Source organism: Salvelinus namaycush, chromosome 3, assembly GCF_016432855.1.
Source record: "Salvelinus namaycush isolate Seneca chromosome 3, SaNama_1.0, whole genome shotgun sequence".
NCBI lineage: Eukaryota > Metazoa > Chordata > Actinopteri > Salmoniformes > Salmonidae > Salvelinus > Salvelinus namaycush.
In genome coordinates, this window is record NC_052309.1 from 33,209,801 (window position 1) to 33,230,125 (window position 20,325).

The 20,325-nt window shown below is 42.2% G+C and overlaps 1 protein-coding gene across 1 annotated transcript; it reads left to right on the forward strand.

Annotated features, from left to right (window-relative positions):
• The first annotated feature begins 9,026 nt into the window (after nt 1-9,026).
• LOC120043847 (uncharacterized protein K02A2.6-like) lies at nt 9,027-13,242 on the forward strand. The gene has a single exon (XM_038988447.1). The coding sequence runs from the start codon at nt 9,028-9,030 to the stop codon at nt 13,066-13,068; it is 4,041 nt and encodes a 1,346-aa protein (XP_038844375.1). The 5' UTR covers nt 9,027; the 3' UTR covers nt 13,069-13,242.
• The last annotated feature ends 7,083 nt before the right edge of the window (nt 13,243-20,325 follow it).

Here is a 20,325-nt window from a genome sequence, read left to right on the forward strand (position 1 = left end):
AGCTGGACCCTGTGGATTCATCCATACTGGATTCAGACTGCTGAGCATTGGTATGCATGAGCTTATAAATTAATGTAGAATATACGGAATGCTGCCGGTTGATTCTGAAAGTCCCGGATAAATCCGTTACTGTAGCTTATGTGTCTCGTCCGGAATGTTTAGTCATTTCCAGGGCACACCTGCAACCTTTTGAACATTGTCAAGGAAAGCCTGTATGCTTGGGTTGTTCTATTGGGAGTGAGAGAGTGAAAAACGTCAAGAAAAGGAATTCAACTGCCTCACAGTACAGTACCTATGCTCTGCTGTTGGCATTTGTCATACTCTAACTCAGTCAGTCAGTGAGTGTGTGAGACAGAGGTGTGTGTGTTACACCTTTAAAGGCTGTGGGCCGCTGCGCTGCATGCCGTATATCTCTCTCTATCTCTCGCTATCTCTCACTTGATCCCTCTTTCTCTCTCCTTCCCTCTCTCTCTCTCTTTCTCTCTGGTGGCCTCATTAAACTGCCTTGCCATGATCTCTGAAGCGCTATGCTTTTCCTCCTGCAGCAGTTCCTCAGACTGAAGATGACAGTCAGTCTCTCCTCCAGACCCAGACAGATCAAACACCCTCCCATTCCCTCAGTCCCGCCAGCATGGCTGCTCCGGCTGCCCATCTGCCCGACAACAACAACCCAGACAAATCACAGTGCAGCACTGCCATGAGATACTGACAAAGACAAAACAAAAGATAAACAAAGAAAAAAGCAACCAGACATCATCAGACTTATAAGCGGATTGCTGAAAATAGAGGTGGAGTAGCACACACACCTCCAGACATCCCACACAAATCCCAACCACTAATGCACGGAAGCATGCAAACACGCACGCATGCACACACACATCCCTCCCCACCTCTGATTGTGCTGAGTCTGTTATTGAGACAGTGTAATGATGTCCCTGGTAGGTTATTCATCACCTGATATGCAGTAGTAGAATGATACGATCAGCAGCTATGGGTCTGAGCATTTAACTTGTACCCCTTGCAGGTTTCAAATGGTTTTTCCTTTGAAAAACAACACCTAAAGCAACAATTTCAGGCTGACGTACACCTTGAACATCTTCATACACAGCATTCAGCTCCATAGGGAGAACTTGAGAAGGTACCTGACTGGGTATTGATGCTCATTCTTCCCAGCCATTTTCAGTTAAAAAAAATGGTACCGAAAAATGACTCATCATTACAGAGGAAAACAGTAAAGACATCCTTGCTCAGATAATCAAGGTCAGTTAGACCTAGAGATTAAAAAGGGCCCAAAAGGCTTTATAAAGCTGAGAATTACCCAAGCATCCATTAAATGATGTGAAATGAATGGTGTTCAGTGAGAGAGTGGAAGGCTGCCCATGACTCATGAGCGAGAGAGAGCTTCCCGTACCACTCTGCTAGCCAGAGCCAAAACACAATGACAGGCCAAGAGCAGGGCGGCAAAGAGCACTTCACCAGAGAGCTGTGTGATACACTGAATGAGAGGCTGATGCAAGTGATGCCATGATCTAATTAATGATTCCCATTTCAGGTGAGGCATAAAAAAACAATTTAAAGAATTAGGACCTGACGGAACGGAGCGTGGAGCACATGGGCACGTCAGGAGGTCCTAAAAATGTGGAGGATTCAGCAGATTTCCTGTAACAGCCTCCCATGAAAATGTTTTTAATTCAGAAACGTTGGTGTGGGTAGGTGGATGGGTGTGAGTGTGTGGGTAGGTGGATGGGTCTGTGTGTGTGAGTGCATATATGTGTGTGCATGTGACTAAAGTGATATCAGGACAGGAAAATTATGTGAACTGTGTTAACTCTATGCTGCTACCACACAACACATTTCCTTCCTTCCATTCTTCACAGAGTACATGTGCACATCCATAGAGAACGATTAGTAAAAGAATGTAAATTACTATCAAAGTCATCTTGAGCTAATGAAGGTCATTCTGGTCTGTCCAGGGCTCAAACTGAAGCCTTATCCTCTAATGCACAGTATATTACTAGGCTCAACCTGACGTGGGTTTGAATAGCGAAGGACATTGCTGGGTTTTAAATGTCTACAGCAGCTTACATAAAGTAATTACCAATGATCATAGAATTGGATAAGATTGATGAACCTTATACACATACAATATATATATATACAAAAGTATATGGACACCCCTTCGAATTATTGGATTTGGCTATTCAAGCCACACCCATTGCTAACAGGTGTATAAAATTGAGCACACAGCCACGCAAACTCCATAGTCAAACATTGGCACTAAAATTACCTTACTGAAGAGCTCAGTGACTTTCAACGTGGAACCGTCATACGATGTTACCTTTCCAACAAGTCAGTTCATCAAATTTATGCCCTGCTAGAGTTGCCCAGGTCAACTGTAAGTGCTGTTATTGTGAAGTGGAAACTTCTAGGAACAACAACGGCTCAGCCTTGAAGTGGTAGGCCACACAAGCTCAAAGAACGGGAACGCCTACTGCTGAAGCATGTAACGTGTAAAAATAGACAGTCCTTGGTTGCAACACTCACTACAGAGTTCTAAACTGCCTCTGGAAGCAGTGTCAACACAATAACTGTTCGTCAGGGGTCTCGTGAAATGGGTTTCCATGGTCGCGCAGCCGCACACAAGCCTAAGATCGCCAGGCGCAATGCCAAGCGTCAGCTGGAGTGGTGTAAAGGTCGCCGCCATCAGACTCTGGAAACATTTTTTGTTGTTGTTTTCTTTTACCTTTATTTAACTATGCAAGTCAGTTAAGAACAAATTCTTATTTACATTGACTGCCTACCCCAGCCAAACCCGGACGAGGCTGGGCCAATTGTGCGCCGCCCTATGGGATTCCCAACCACGGCCAGATGTGATACAGCCTGGATTTGAACCAGGGACTGTAGTGATGCCTCTTGCACTGAGATGCAGTGCCTTAGACCGCTGCACCACTCGGGAGCGCAGTTCCCGAGACACGCCGGTTGGAACCAAAAATCTTACATTTGGACTCATCAGACCAAAGGACAGATTCCAATCGTCTAATGTCCATTGCTCATGTTTCTTGGCCCAAGCAAGTCTCTTCTTTTATTGGTGTCCTTTACTAGGGGTTTCTTTGGAGCAATTCGACCATGAAGGCCTGATTCACTCAGCTTCCTCTGAACATTTGATGTTGAGATGTGTCTGTTACTTGAACTCAGTGAAGCATTTATTTGGGCTGCAAATTTCTGAGGCTGGTAACTCTAATGACTTTATCCTTTGCAGCAGAGGTAACTCTGGGTCTTCCTTTCCTGTGGCGGTCCTCATGAGAGACAGTTTCATCATAGCGCTTGATGGCTTTTGCGACTGCACTTGAAGAAACTTTAAAAGTTCTTGAAATTTTCCACATTGACAGACCTTCATGTCTTAAAGTAATAATGGACTGTCGTTTCTCTTTGCTTATTTGAGCTGTTCATGCCATAATATGGACTTGGTCTTTTACCAAATAGGGCTATCTTCTGTATACCAACCCTACATTGTCACAACACAACTGATTCGCTCAAACGCATTAAGAAGGAAAGAAATTCCACAAATTGACTTAAACTAGGCACACCTGTTAATTGAAATGCATTTCAGGTGACTACCTCATGAAGCTGGTTGAGAGAATGCCAAGAGTGTGCAAAGCTGTCATCAAGCCAAGGGTGGCTACTATAAAGAATCTCAAATATAAAATATATTTTGATTTGTTTAACACTTTTTTGGTTACTACATGATTCCATATGTGTTATTTCATAGTTTTGATGTCTTCACTATTATTCTACAATGTAGAAAATAGTAAAAATAAAGAAATCCCCTGGAATAAGTAGGTATGTCCAAACTTTTGACCGATACTGTACTTTGGATGGTTTCCACATATCTGGGCATCTGGATAGATGGAAAGCTGTGTTTTTAAAAGCATATTGATGAGTAAGTTAAGAAGCTGAGAATAAAAATGGGCTTCATCTATAGAAGTAAGTCTTGCCTCTCACTAAATAGTCGAAAGCAGATTATTCAGTTGACATTCCTATCAGTCTTAGACTATGGCGACATCATCTATATGAACGCAGCTGCCACTTCATTAAGGCCGTCAGATGCAGTTTATCATAGCGCACTGAGTTTTATTACGGGCGACAATTTTAGTACTTGTCACCGCATTCTCTACCAGAAAGTTGGTTGGCCCTCTGATGTCACATACAATAGGTTGATACATTGCTATGTTTTCATTTATAAAGCACTTTTACAGAAAGTCCCACTGTACCAAACATCATTACTAAACTTTAGTCATACGAGTTACCACACCCGGTCTCAGGGATGGATAACTCTGGAAATTCCTTTGGTCTCTACTGAGTTAGTTACAACAGTTAGTTAGTTAAATCTTACAAAACATCTATATAACATCTATAACATCTATATCTTTCATAAAGTATTCACACTTCTTGACTTTTTCCACATTTTGTTGTGTTGCAGCCTGAATTTATAATGGATTAAATGTAAATGTTGTGCCACTGGCCTACACACAATACCCCATAATGTCAAAGTGGAATTATGTTTTTAGAAATGTTTACAAATTAATAAAAAAATGAAAAGCTGAAATGTTTTGAGTCAATAAGTATTCAACTTAATATTCCATAGCAGCACCCACCCGTAGCACGCGCTCCAGCAGATATATTTCACTGGTCATCCCCAAAGCCAACTCCTCCTTTGTCCGCCTTTCCTTCCAGTTCTCTGCTGCCAATGACTGGAACGAATTGCAAAAATCACTGAAGCTGGAGACTTATATCTCCCTCACTAACTTAAACATCAGCTGTCAGAGCAGCTTACCGATCATTGCACCTGTACATAGCCCGTCTGTAAATAGCCCATCCAACTACCTCATCCCCATGTTGTTATTTTGTTTTGCTCCTTTGCATCCCAGTATCTCTACTTGCACATTCATCTTCTGCACATCTATCACCCCAGTGTTTATTTGCTGAATTGTAATTATTTCGTCACTATGGCCTATTTATTGCCTTACCTCCTTAATCTTACAACATTTGCAAACACTGTATATAGACTTTTCTATTGTGTTATTGACTGTATGTTTGTTTATCCCATGTGTAACTCTGTGTCGTTTGTGTCGCACTGCTTTGCTCTATCTTGGCCAGGTTGCAGTTGTAATTGAGGACTTGTTCTCAACAAGCCTACCTGGATAAATAAAGTTGTACAATTTTTAAAAAAATGTAAAAAATTATTTGATATGGCAAGCCTAAATAAGTTCAGGAGTAAAAAATGTGCTGAACAAGTCTCATAATAAATTGCATGGTCTCACTATCTGTGCAATAATAGGTGTGAAGAAAACTGGTAAAAAGGCTCTAAATACTTTTCTGTTCATGATTAGTGTCAGAGATTGAGTGCAACCAAAATGTTTCAGCTGGGACTTGACCAGAAAAAATAAAACATAGCTACAAATAGAGGACACCATTAGGACAATTCAAGTTGCTTTAGCAATGGCAAATATATTTCAAATTAGTAGACAACACTCATCAATAAACCATCCATCCTCAACAGCTCTTTCCTGTATGCTTTTCCAGACAAAAGGGCGACGTACTAGATGGTCCCTATTTTGCAAGCTCCGACCCAACTTTGCTATTTTGTGATTCTATTGTTGTTTATTTTTACTTTATTTTCTCAAAATGTATCTGCTATAACTTCTTACAACCGACAAGAACTTTTGAACATCATATTGGCAGTTACTTACCTCAATTCTGGCTTCAACTCCGACTGATCTGCCCTGGGCTCTTTTTGTAATTCCTACCCAGTGTTCAGGCTACCCCAAGAGGAAACGCCGGCGTTACAGAGGCAAGAGAGGGGGGATCCTGGTGAGATTAAGGCAAAGGAAAAACTTCCCTCCATTCTACTTGTCACTTTATAATAAGATGGACGCCCTCCGATCGCAGATTTTCTACCAATGGGACTCGAAACTGCAATATTCTCTGCTTTTCTAATGCATGGCTATCCAACTCGATGGATTCTCCATTCACCGTCTGGACGACAGGACAGTGGATTCAGAGAAATTGAGAACGGGAAGGGTTTGCTTCTTCATCAACAACAACTGGTGTGCTTACTCGAGCGTGGTGGAAGTATCGACTAATTGTTCACCCATCTTGAAATACCTAATGGTCAAATGCCGACCCTTCTACCTCCCGTGAGAGTTTTCAGCTGTTATCGTGACTGTTGTATACAGTCGTGGCCAAAAGTTTTGAGAATGACACCAATATTAATTTCCACAAAGTTTGCTGCTTCAGTGTCTTTAGATATTTTTTGTCAGATGATACTATGGAATACTGAAGAATAATTACAAGCATTTCATAAGTGTCAAAGGTCTTTATTGACAATTACATGAAGTTGATGCAAACAGTCAATATTTGCAGTGTTGACCCTTCTTTTTCAAGACCTCTGCAATCTGACCTGGCATGCTGTCAATTAACTTCTGGACCACATCCTGACTGATGGCAGCCCATTCTTGCATAATCAATGCTTGGAGTTTGTCAGAATTTGTGGGTTTTTGTTTGTCCACCCAGCGCTTGAGGATTGACCACAAGTTCTCAATGGGATTAAGGTCTGGGGAGTTTCCTGGCCATGGACCCAAATTATCGATGTTTTGTTCCCCGAGCCACTTAGTTATCACTTTTGCCTTATGGCAAGGTGCTCCATCATGCTGGAAAAGGCATTGTTCGTCACCAAACTGTTCCTGGATGGTTGGGAGAAGTTGCTCTCGGAGGATGTGTTGGTACCATTCTTTATTCATGGCTGTGTTCTTAAGCAAAATTGTGAGTGAGCCCACTCCCTTGGCTAAAAAGCAACCCCACACATGAATGGTCTCAGGATGCTTTACTGTTGGCATGACACAGGACTGATGGTAGCGCTCACCTTGTCTTCTACGGACAAGCTTTTTTCCGGATGCCCCAAACAATCGGAAAGGGATTCATCAGAGAATGTGACTTTACCCCAGTCCTCAGCAGGCCAATCCCTGTACCTTTTGCAGAATATCAGTCTGTCTCTGGTATTTTTCCTGGAGAGAAGTGGCTTCTTTGCTGCCCTTCTTGACACCAGGCCATCCTCCAAAAGTATTCGCCTCACTGTGCGTGCAGATGCACTCACACCTGCCTGCTGCCATTCCTGAGCAAGCTCTGTACTGGTGGTGCCCCGATCCCGCAGTTGAATCAACTTTAGGAGACAGTTCTGGCGCTTGCTGGACTTTCTTAGGCGCCCTGAAGCCTTCTTCACAACAATTGAACCACTCTCCTTGAAGTTCTTGATGATCCGATAAATGATTGATTTAGGTGCAATCTTACTGGCAGCAATATCCTTGCCTATCAAGACCATTTTTGTGCAAAGCAATGATGACGGCACGTGTTTCCCTGCAGGTAACCATGGATGACAGAGGAAGAACAATGATTCCAAGCACCACCCTCCTTTTGAAGCTTTCAGTCTGTTTTCGAACTCAATCAGCATGACAGAGTAATCTCCAGCCTTGTCCTCGTCAACACTCACACCTGTGTTAACGAGAGAATCACTGACATGATATCAACTGGTCCTTTTGTGGCAGGGCTGAAATGCAGTGGAAATGTTTTTGGGGGATTCAGTTCATTTGCATGGCAAAGAGGGACTTTGCAATTAATTGCAATTCATCTGATCACTCTTCATAACATTCTGGAGTGTATGCAAATTACCATCATACAAACTGAGGCAGCAGACTTTGTGAAAATTAATATTTGTGTCTTTCTCAAAACTTCTGGCCACGACTGTACATTCTACCACGGGACAAGAAAAATAACAAGCTGGCACTTAACAAACTGTCCGAGGCTTTAATCTTGAAGCTAGGGGGCAGTATTTTTATGTTTGGATAAATAACGTTCCCAAAGTAAACTGCCTATTTCTCAGGCCCAGATGCTAGAATATGCATATAATTGGCAGATTGGGATAGAAAACACTCTAAAGTTTCCAAAACTGTCAAATAATTGTCTGTGAGTATAACAGAACTGATATTGCAGGCAAAAACCTGAGGAAAATCCAACCAGGAAGTGCTGTTTTTCTGAAAGTACTCTGTTCCATTGCCTGCCTATCCTCCATTTAAAGGGATATCACCAGATTCCTTTTCCTATGGCTTCCACAGGGTGTGAACAGTCTTTAGACATAGTTTCAAGCTTTTATTCTGAAAAATGAGCGAGAATGATCACATTGCGTCAGTGGACTGCCAGATGTCCTTAGATTTGTTCATGCGCGCACCACCGGTAGCTAGACATTTTCTTTCTCTCTTGTATTGAAAAGTTTACCGTCCGATTGAAATATTATCGATTATTTATGATAAAAACAATCTGAGGATTGATTAAAAACATTTTTTTACATGTTTCTACGAACTTTACGGATACTATTTGGAATTTTCGTCTGCCCGTCGTTACCTGCACGAGCCTGTGGATTACTCAACAAAACACGCCAACCAAAGGGAGGTTTTTGGATATAAAAATAATCTTTATCGAACAAAACAAACATTTATTGTGTAACTGGGAGTCTCGTGAGTACATACATCCGAAGATCATCAAAGGTAAGTGTAGTAACCTGGTATATTTATGTTTACCAATAGATGGCAGTATTGACTCAAGACGGGGGTTTGCTTCCCGCTATCCGTAGCTATTTCCTATGTCTGCCTATTTAACTATGATTAAGAAAGCTTCAGGGGGGGTTTAAGCCAGGTGCATAATATGATGTAAATCTAAGTTACAATTAAATACTAAACCGTATGTAAGTCTCATGAGTCGTAATTCTAAGAAGCCTTTAAGGATACTACATATTTGGCGATGAGGATAACTATGGAGAACTGCGTTGGATATTTTTGCCACGAAGTTAACGGAGTGTTTGGAGTGCGACGCGGGAGGTGAGACTCAAGTGACCGGTGGAAGATTCTGAAGGCTTGATTCCCTGGATACGGGTAGGACAAATTATTGACTGTGTGAGGGGAGAAAGAATCGGAAAAGATGGCTTTGGCAACAATAGGCTCGCTACCACCATTTGATCCTAAAAATCAGGAATGGGAGGAGTACTGTGAAATAATGGAACATTTCTTTGCTGCTAATGAAATAACTGATGCCGCTAAACAGAAATCCATACTCATAAGCGTTGTCGGTGCACAGACGTACAGCTTAATGAGAAACCTGTTGAGCCCAGATAAACCAGGAGAAAAGTCATTCATAGATTTAGTCGAGTTATTAAAAAATCACTTCAACCCCAAACCCAGTGAAATAGTACAAAGATTCAAGTTTGATTCACGCATGAGAAAACCTATCGAATCAGTGGGGGAATATGTGGCTGAGTTGAGAAAACTAGCATTGGACTGTAACTATGGGAATACATTATCGCAAATGCTACGCGATCGGCTGGTGTGTGGGATTAATGATGACAGGATACAAATAAGATTGTTATCAGAGCCTAATCTCACGTTTGAGAATGCACTCAAACTGGCCCAGGCCATGGAGTCCGCAAATAGAAATGCACTGGATTTGCAGACAAGGGGCGCAACTGCGTGCCATACAATAAAAGAGAGCAACGCTGAGCACGTAGAATTTCAAAGAACAGAAAGCCGTGGTGCAGCAGCCAATAGAGACTGTTATCGTTGCAAAGGCAAACACGCAGCGTTTGATTGTAAATTCAAACACGGAAAGTGTTATGCCTGTGGGATAATAGGCCACATTGCGAGGGCGTGCCGCAATAAAAAAAAGCCACGGGCTGCAGAAAAGAGGACGGACAGAAAACCGAATACCTCCAGACGCTCTAGCTACCGCTCTAATCAAGTGAGAGAAAGTGAAAGTGAGTGCGCAGACGCCGAGCAAGCATTCTCAATGTACAGTGTACAGGGGGCGAATATGAAGAAGGTGGAGCCTTTCATTGTGGAAATGGGAATAAATGGATTGAAGGTACCGTTTGAACTAGACACAGGATGTAGTGTCACTCTGATGAACAGGTCCCAATTCTATAGGAAGTGGAAAACCGTTGAAGTGCCTAAACTGAGAGACACCCCCATTAAACTCAAAATGTACACAGGGGAGAAGATCACTGTGATTGGAGTTGCGGATGTTCAAGTGGAATATCAAGGACAAAAGAAAAATCTGCCTCTCTTAGTAGTGGAAGGTACTGGCCCCAGCTTACTAGGAAGAGGGTGGTTGGAGGAAATAAAATTGAACTGGGATGAAATCAAACATGTCACCACAGAGACATTGACACTACAGCAGGTGCTTTCAAAGCATGAGGGTGTTTTCAAAGAAGAGCTAGGGACATTAAAAGGGTTCCAAGCTACCATTCATGTTGATGCTGATGCTACTCCCAGATTCTATAGGCCAAGATCAGTTCCATATGCCATGAAGCCTAAAGTGGATGTGGAAATTGACAGACTCTTAGCAGAGGATATAATTGTACCTGTCAAGTTTTCTGAGTGGGCAGCACCAGTTGTTCCCATACTAAAACCAGATGGTTCAATCAGATTATGCGGTGACTACAAGCTGACTGTAAATAGAGTTTCCTCTCTGGAGCAATACCCGATACCCAAAGTTGAGGATTTGCTTTCAACGTTAACCGGAGGGCAACAGTTTACAAAACTGGACATGAGTCACGCATATCAGCAAGTGCTAATGGATAAAGCTTCACAGAAGTACTTGACCATAAACACCCACAGAGGGATGTTTACCTATAAACGCTTGCCTTTCGGGGTGTCTTCTGCACCAGCTATCTTCCAAAGAACTATGGAGGGAATTCTGCAGGGGATACCCAAGGTAGCAGTTTACCTCGACGACATTCTTGTCACGGGAGTCACGAAGGAGGAACATCTCAGAAACTTAGGTGAAGTTTTGAGGAGGATGGAGGACGCCGGTCTCCGGCTGAAGAGGAGCAAATGTACACTGTTAGCTGATGAAGTGCAGTACCTGGGTCACAAGGTGGATGCCAAGGGGTTACACACTGTCAAAGCTAAAGTGAGGGCTGTTGTGGAAGCTCCAGCTCCGACAAACGTTACAGAGCTGAAAGCCTATCTAGGCTTACTGAACTATTACAATCGCTTCCTCCCGAACCTCTCTACCCTCTTAGCTCCTCTACATCAACTGTTAAGGAAGGATGTGGCCTGGAAATGGTCAGAAAGACAGGAAGAAGCTTTTGAAAGGTCAAAGGTGTTACTGCAATCAGCTGAAGTGCTAGTGCACTACTCAGCAGACAGAGATCTTATCTTATCGTGTGATGCCTCAGCGTATGGTGTGGGGGCGGTGCTATCCCACCGGATGGAGAATGGTGCAGAGAAACCTATCGGGTTTATGTCAAGAACGTTGTCGCCAGCGGAGAAAAAGTACTCTCAGCTGGACAAGGAAGGACTGGCTGTCATATTCGGAATACAGAGATTCCACAAGTACTTGTACGGGAGAACATTCACTATTGTGACGGATCATAAACCTCTGATCTCGCTGTTCCATGAACAAAAGCCAGTACCACAAATGGTCTCTCCAAGAGTTCAACGTTGGAATGTGTGGCTCAGGGCCTACGAGTACAGAATCATTTACAAACCAGGTAGATACCATGGGAATGCTGATGCTCTGAGTAGGCTGCCTGTTCCAGAAATCATCAGTCAGGAAGAAGAAAATGACCAGGTTTTGATGATCGACGTGTTGGATGATGCACCAGTGAACACAGCACAAATCAGGCAATGGACTTCAAAGGATGTGACGTTATCACAAGTGCATGAATTTATCCTGAAAGGATGGCCTACAGTGACAGAGCCTCAGATCATGCCTTACTACACTCGCCGCTTGGCATTGAGTGTTCGAGATGGATGTGTTCTGTGGGGTTCAAGAGTAGTTATCCCACCACAAGGGCGGGGGTTGCTACTGAAGTTGTTGCATCAGTCGCATCCAGGTATGTCGAGAATGAAAGGCCTAGCGAGGTCATATGTCTGGTGGCCAAAGATGGACCACGATGTGGAAAATGAGGTTAGCCGGTGTGAAGATTGTCAGAGTAACAGGAAGTCACCCCCCACCGCGCCATTACATCCTTGGGAATGGCCAGAAAAACCATGGACACGATTACATGTGGACTACGCTGGACCTTTCCTAGGGAAAATGTTCCTTGTGCTGATTGATTCTCATTCAAAGTGGATGGATGTTTACCCCATGAACACGTCAACATCGTACGCTACGATTGAGAAGTTGAGACAAAGCTTCAGTGTTATGGGATTGCCTCAAATGTTGGTTAGTGACAATGCTACTTGTTTTACAAGCACTGAATTCACAAGTTTCATGAAACAAAATGGTATTCAGCATGTAACGTCGGCCCCTTTTCACCCATCTTCAAACGGATTAGCAGAACGTGCAGTTCAGACCTTGAAGGAGGGGATGAGGAAGATGCAAGGGCCCAGCATTGAAACAAAGGTGTCAAGATTCTTGTTTAGCTACAGGATTACTCCTCAAGCTACGACTGGGTTGTCACCTGCAGAAATGTTGATGTCAAGGAGGTTAAGGTCAACCTTGGATCTCATCAGACCAGACCTGAAAATGAAAATACAACAAAAGCAATGGAATCAAAAATGGAATCATGATACCCGAGCCAAACTCAGAAGTTTCTCAACTGGAGATGATGTCTATACAAGAAACTATGGGTTTGGTCCTAAATGGATTCCAGCTACCATTGAGGATTGCTCAGGACCAGTATCTTATACTGTGATCATCGGAAGTGGACAAAGACTAAGGAGACACGTGGATCAGATCCGAGCTCGAATTCCAGTTCCATCCGGAGATCTGGATCAATTCTTAAACGAGCAGGACAGGACATTGGAACGTTCCCCAGAGTTGCAGTTGGACAAACCACCTGAGACCAACAATGCTCAACTTCCTGAGACCACCAGTCCGGGACGACCTCCTCCTGTGAAGTCTCCACAAAAGGACTTTGTTTCACCATCAAGGGGTGAAGATCTGGTGGCACCAGCTACACCACCTCTGAGACGCTCTATTAGAGAGAGACGTCCGCCAGACTTTTTCAGATCCTAAAGGAGATCATTTTTGAAAAAATGTAAATAAGAATATAGCATAGCTCAGAAAGGAATTAAATTGGGTTATTAGCTTTAAAGGGGGGGAATGTAGTAACCTGGTATATTTATGTTTACCAATAGATGGCAGTATTGACTCAAGACGGGGGTTTGCTTCCCGCTATCCGTAGCTATTTCCTATGTCTGCCTATTTAACTATGATTAAGAAAGCTTCAGGGGGGGTTTAAGCCAGGTGCATAATATGATGTAAATCTAAGTTACAATTAAATACTAAACCGTATGTAAGTCTCATGAGTCGTAATTCTAAGAAGCCTTTAAGGATACTACAGTAAGTGATTAATTTATTGCTTTTCTGACTTTCGTGACCAAGCTACTTTGCTGCTAGCTGTTTGTAATGTTTTGTCTACTGATCGATGTCCTCACACAAACGCTTGGTTTGCTTTCGCTGTAAAGCTTTTTTTCAAAAGCTGACACGCCAGGTGGATTAACAACAAGCTAAGCTGTGTTTTGGTATATTGTACTTGTGATTTCATGTAATTAGTGTAGTAATGTAGTAATTTAATTTGAATTTGGCGCTCTGCAATTCAGAGGATGTTGACGAAAATGATCCCGCTAAAGGGATCGGTGCGCCAAGAGGTTTTAAACAAGCAGGAAAACTTACATCCAGAGGCTGCTTTTCTGGTTGCTAACGATTTTAATTAAGACACGTGATGCCCAACTCCCATCAACACGTCTCCCTCACCACTAGGGGAGATAAAGTCCTAGACCACTATTATTATACCCACAAGCAAGCCTACAAGTTCCTCCCTCATCTGCCATTAGGCAAATCAGATCATGACTCTGTCTGTACTGCTTCCTGTTTACAAGCAAAAGCTCAAACAGGAAGATAAGTTAACCACCTCCGTCACCGGCTTCATTAGGAAATGCATCTGCAATGTTGACCCCACACTGAAGGTTCGCTGCTTCCCCAAAGAAAAGCCCTAGATTAATTTAGAGGTTGACGCTAAACTAAAAGACAAGGCTGCCGCAGACGGGGGTATCACAGACAAACCTGAGGCAGCAGCTGAGGACAGGAACAAGTACAAGAAGTCTCGCTATGAACTCCACGGAGTCATCAAACGAGCAAAAGGACAATATACAAATAAAGTGGAATCATATTACACAGGCTCCGATGCCTGCCGCATGTGACGGGCTACAGTAATTTACGGATTACAAAGGTGAACTGAATACATTTTATGCACGCATCGACAATAACAACATTGTTCCAGATGTGAGGGCTGCAATCGACCCAGAGGATTGGGTGATCTCGCTCACCAAGGCCGAATTGAGAAAGGTCCTTTATCAGGTCAACAGCCGCAAGGCTGTGGGGCCCGACGGTATTCCAGGGCGCATTCTCAGGGAATGCGCAGAAAAGCTGGCAGGTATATTCATGCTAATTTTCAACCTCTCCTTGATGACCACCATCATTCCTGTTCCCAAGAACTAAGGCTAAGAACTCACATCTGAAATCATGAAGTGCTTTCAGAGGCCGGTTATGGCACACATCAACTCCATCATCCCAGACACCCTAGACCCACTCCAATTTGCATACCGCCCCAACAGATCCAAAGACTATGCACTCCACACTGCCCTAACTTCTTACGAAGCCACTCCTTCGTTGCCCGGGCGGTGTGTTTGGGATCATTGTCATGCTGAAAGACCCAGCCACGTTTTATCTTCAATGCCCTTGCTGATGGAAGGATGTTTTCACTCAAAATCTCACGATACATGGCCCCATTCATTCTTTCCTTTACACGGATCAGTTGTCCTGGTCCCTTTGCAGAAAAACAGCCCCAAAGCATGATGTTTCCACCCCCATGCTTCACAGTAGGTATTGTGTTCTTTGGATGCAACTCAGCATTCTTTGTCCTCCAAACACGACGAGTTGAGTTTTTACCAAAAAGTTCTATTTTGGTTTCATCTGACCATATGACATTCTCCCAATCTTCTTCTGGATCATCCAAATGCTCTCTAGCAAACTTCAGACTGGCCTGGACATGTACTGGCTTAAGCAGGGGGACACGTCTGGCACTGCAGGATTTGAGTCCCTGGCGGCGTAGTGTGTTACTGATGGTAGGCTTTGTTACTTTGGTCCCAGCTCTCTGCAGGTCATTCACTAGGTCCCCCCGTGTGGTTCTGGGATTTTTGCTCACCGTTCTTGTGATCATTTTGACCCCAAAGGGGTGAGATCTTGCGTGGAGCCCCAGATCGAGGGAGATTATCAGTGGTCTTGTATGTTTTATACTTTTATACTGATAACAAGTTCAAACAGGTGCCATTAATACAGGTAACGAGTGGAGGACAGAGGAGCCTCTTAAAGAAGAAGTTACAGGTCTGTGAGAGCCAGAAATCTGGCTTGTTTGTAGGTGACCAAATACTTATTTTCCACCATAATTTGCTAATAAATTCATTAAAAATCCTACAATGTGATTTTCTGGATTTTTTTCCCTCATTTTGTCTGTCATAGTTGAAGTGTACCTATGATGAACATTACAGGCCTCTCTCATCTTTTTAAGTGGGAGAACTTGCACAATTGGTGGCTGACTAAACACTTTTTTGCCCCACTGTATCAGCCACTGCACGTGCTTCTTCAACTATTTTATTTTAAGATGTATTTAGAGGCCTGTGAGTTAGGGCCTCTTTTTAAGGGGAGCCCTATATTAAAAACACTTAAAAAACACAAATAGAGTTCTAAAATTATTCCGCAAGACACCAGTACCCAAAATTATAACCTAAATTGCAATGCCTACAAGTTGAAGGCCCATTTTTTATTTGGATAGGCCTAAATTAAACATTGAATTATTAGTGATAGGCTAAATAACTTTTTGAATACACATGGATTTCAATAAACAAATGGATATGACTGTTCACCTATCTTTGATTTAGTTCCTATTGCAGACAAATTACTGAATTGACGACATACTGACTGAACGGAATGATGGAGTAATTAAATGTTCAAATATGTTGCAATGACAAGTTGCACGCATCATGCATGCTCTGCACTTTATTTGGCTAGTAGGCAAGTAGGACTACATTAGGGTATAATGACTCTATAGCTGCATGCCTCCAGAAGGGCATCACCTGAGACTGAGGGGTGCTTTTCCAAAAGTGCATGGTGCTGTGGTGCTGCATGGAGATCACAAGCTCTTCAACTGGGTAGCAGTGTCGCGATGGAGGGAATAGCCTATACAGAGACTACCTAAGACCAATGCAAGTTATTGTAAAGTGTAGGAATAAGCTTCTGCCAGACTTAGTCTATGTTTAACCTCTCCATTGTTCATTTCATGGCCCGATTCATATAAATCATGTAATATTATTTTAAATTCATATTAACCCGTATTAATATTAAATATTTGGCAAGATTTTTGGTGATTAAATAAATATCAAAATATTCTAAAAAAAAGACTCCAGTGGTCATACATAATTCATAGATTCACAAAACATCTATTATTATTCTATGTTTCATTATTCCTGGTATATACTACTGGTTATGATTACAGACAGAGTCAGACAGAGTAATGACAGAGTCTGTAATGGGATGGTGCAATATTGAATTAATCATATTTTGATAAGGTGCATGCATGGGGATGTCCACTCACCCAGAGATATGCCCATGCTGTAGAGATACACCTAGTGGACTGAAACTTCACTGTTGTAGGCATAATAAAGCTAGTGCGCTCTACACTTGTGCTGGTAAACACATCCATTACATTAGCTACTTAAATGTGAAGTAAACCCAATTGAGGAGTAATAGAGAATGGAGACTTTTAACTTGAAAACATGCAGGATACCTCTTTCCGTTTTCCCTGACTTCTGTTTTTTTTAAATGTGTTTTGCTTGTTCAGGTCCCACAGGCCGTTTGGTGTACATTTTTTTTGTTGGTGAGATTTTTTGTTCAAGCCTAAAATGTTAGTCCGTAATCGTAACATGGTGTTTGGGGAAAGGGGGATACCTAGTCAGTTGTACAACTGAATGCCTTCAACTGAAATGTGTCTTCCGCATTTAACCCAACCCCTCTGAATCAGAGAGGTGCGGTTGGCTGCCTTAACCGACATCCATGTCTTCGACGGCCAGGGAACAGGGAACTGCCTTGTTCGGGCAGAACAACAGATTTTTACCTTGTCAGCTCTGGGATTCGATCCAGCCACCTTTCGGTTACTGGCCCAACGCTCTATGTTCACAGATGAAATTCAACGTTTATGTTCATGTTTCACGGATGGCTTTTCTTGCGATCCTAATAATTTACGTATGGATGTTCTTATGATCCTAACGATACGTACGTTCAACCTTTTGGCAGGTATCTGGCTCCATACATAACCTCTATATCAGGCGGTGTGAAATGAAGGCCCCGAAAATCGTTAAAGACTCCAGCCACCCAAGCCATAGACTGTTTTCACTGCTTCTGCACGGAAAGCAGTACAGGTGCATCAAGTCTGACACCAACAGGCTCCTGAACAGATTCCATCCCCAAGCGATAAGACTGCTAAATAGGTAACTAAATAGCTAACAAAAATGGCTACACAGGCTATCTGAGTTGACCTTTGTATTACATTTTTTTCATACTCACAGGACCCTACACACTCACGCACACTGATTCTACAACACAAACACTCACTCCATCACTTACTCACACACACATGCACATACACTTACAGTATATTGACTCTACACACACGCACACCCACTCACAGACAATCATCGTATACGCTGCTGCTACTCTGTTTATCATATATCCTGATGCCTAGTCACCTTTTCCATTACATTCCATTCTCTGTCACTCCAGTATCCCTGCACAATAAGGTACTGGAACTGTCTGTCCCTGTATACAGTGCATTCGGAAGGTATTCAGACAACTTGACTTTTTCCAAATTTTGTTACGTTACAGCATTATTCAAACATTTATTAAATAGTTTTTTCCCCTCTCATCAGTCTACACACAATACCCCATAATGACAAAGCAAAAACAGATTTTTTGAAATGTTTGCAAATTTATTACAAATAAAAAACTGAAATATGACATTTTCTTAAGTATTCAGACCCTTTACTCAGTACTTTGTTTAAGCACCTTTGGCAGTGATTACAGCCTCAAGTCTTCTTGGGTATGATGCTACAAGCTTGGCACACCTGTATTTGGGGAGTTTCTCCCATTCTTCTGCCAGGTCTCGCTTGGCATTCAGGCCAAAGAGTTCAATCTTGGTTTCATCAGAACAGAGAATCGTGTTTCTCATGGTCTGAGAGTCGTTTAGGTGCCTTTTGGCAAACTCCAAGCGGGCTGCCTTTTACTGAGCAGTGGCTTCCTGTAGTCAGCATGCCAATTGCACGCTCCCTCAATACTTATGCCATCTGTGGCATTGTGTTGTGTGACAAAACTACACATTTTAGAGTGGCCTTTATTGTCTCCAGCACAAGGTGCACCTGTGTAGTGATCATGCTGTTAAATCAGATTCTTGATATGCCACACCTGTCAGGTGGATGGATTATCTTGGCAACGGAGAAATGTTTACTAAGAGGGATGTAAACAAATTTGTGCACAACATTTGAGAGAAATAAGCTTTTTGTGCGTATGGAACATTTTGGGGATTTTTATTTCAGCTCATGAAACATGGGACCAACACTTTACATGTTGAGTTTATATTTTTGTTATGTATAGTATGCTTACTTACTTTCTCATGTTCTTCTTCTTATTATAATTTTTTTCTCTTTCTATTTGTTATACCTTATGTTATTTTTAGTATTACATTGTTATTGATTACTGCATGGTTGGGTTTAGAGCTAGCAAGAAAGGCATTTCACTGTACTTGTGCATGTGAACATGTGAACTTGAAATTTGAAGCTTATATAGGCCAACATTGCTGTTCTGCAGAATGAATGAGTTGTGTGTTCCACCTAGCCACCTTGCTACAACATTCAGCAGCATATTTTGCATGTCACATAACCTATCACCTGCACATAAAGAGTGGAAGCCTTTTCTTTTCACATAGTTTAAATCATTTTTGGGGACCCATTGATGGCACCGTGGCAAAGAAACCCCTGAAGTTTAACCTGTTGTGCAATGGTGTATGGAAATGTTATGTGTTAGTTTTGCTGATGATTGCATCCAAAACATTGGCTCATCAAGGGCTGTGAGATGCCGATCAGCAAGCTCCTGCTGAATAGTACCCGTTGCCAAAGAACCTGAGGGTGGATAGCACTTGGATCAAATAGAGCAAGATCAGCCATTGCTCATTCAAGTTTCCATTATCTCAGGCTTTTATAGTATTTCAACAATGGTTTCACTTACCTCTAATTTAACAAATTACTGTCGTTTTATATGGATTATTATCGTAACAAATGCATTGATGTGGTCAAATTATACAGCATGTCAAGGTATGTTGGATGAATTCACAAAAGAAATACAATGAAATCGAAAAGTTAGGCAACTATTACTCACAGTTTCACAGATTTGAAACATTACGCACACTCTCTAGCAAATGTTCAGACTGATAAATATCACACTTTGCATGGAAATGATCCCACGCATGGATTACGCACAGATGTGTGCTTAAGCATGATTGATAAATGAGACCCCAGGTGTGCAAAGCTTTTAGAGATTGTGCAAAGCTTTTAGAGACCCAGAAAGACTCACAACTGTAATCGCGGAAGGTTCACAGAAGTAACAAGTAATGGTAGACCTACCAATTAGTTATAGTGATTTTACTGATATACATTTTGTTTATGATTTATTAAGTGATCAAAACCAAATTGATAACAGAATTACCCAAAAAATCTGTAACTGAATTGGCTATAATGGGACATCTTAATAGTCACAAACCATAGTTGGGTCACTCGCATTGGATGGGTCTCAATCCACCGCATCCGTATATGTACCACTTCTGCATCTGCGGTGAAAGGTGACAGAGCTAGAGCGGTGTTTGTCAGACCATGAGACATCCCGAAAATCGTCCTTCTCACAAAATTGTCTGTAGTGTCCAAACGGTTTGGCCTACAAAGATGAGACTCTCACACACATGTTGTTTTGCTCTAGGACGCCCACAGGCCTCACAAGGCTCATCTGAAGGTCCCCCGGTACCAATCAAAAACATTTATTTAAGTGTATATGGAGACTGTTTAGTGACAGAAATAAAGGGTTAAATACAATGTTTCCTGATCTTTCTTAAATCTCTCAGATATAGGATAGACACTTCAGAACAAACTTTCCTTTGATTTTTTTGTAGGGGAC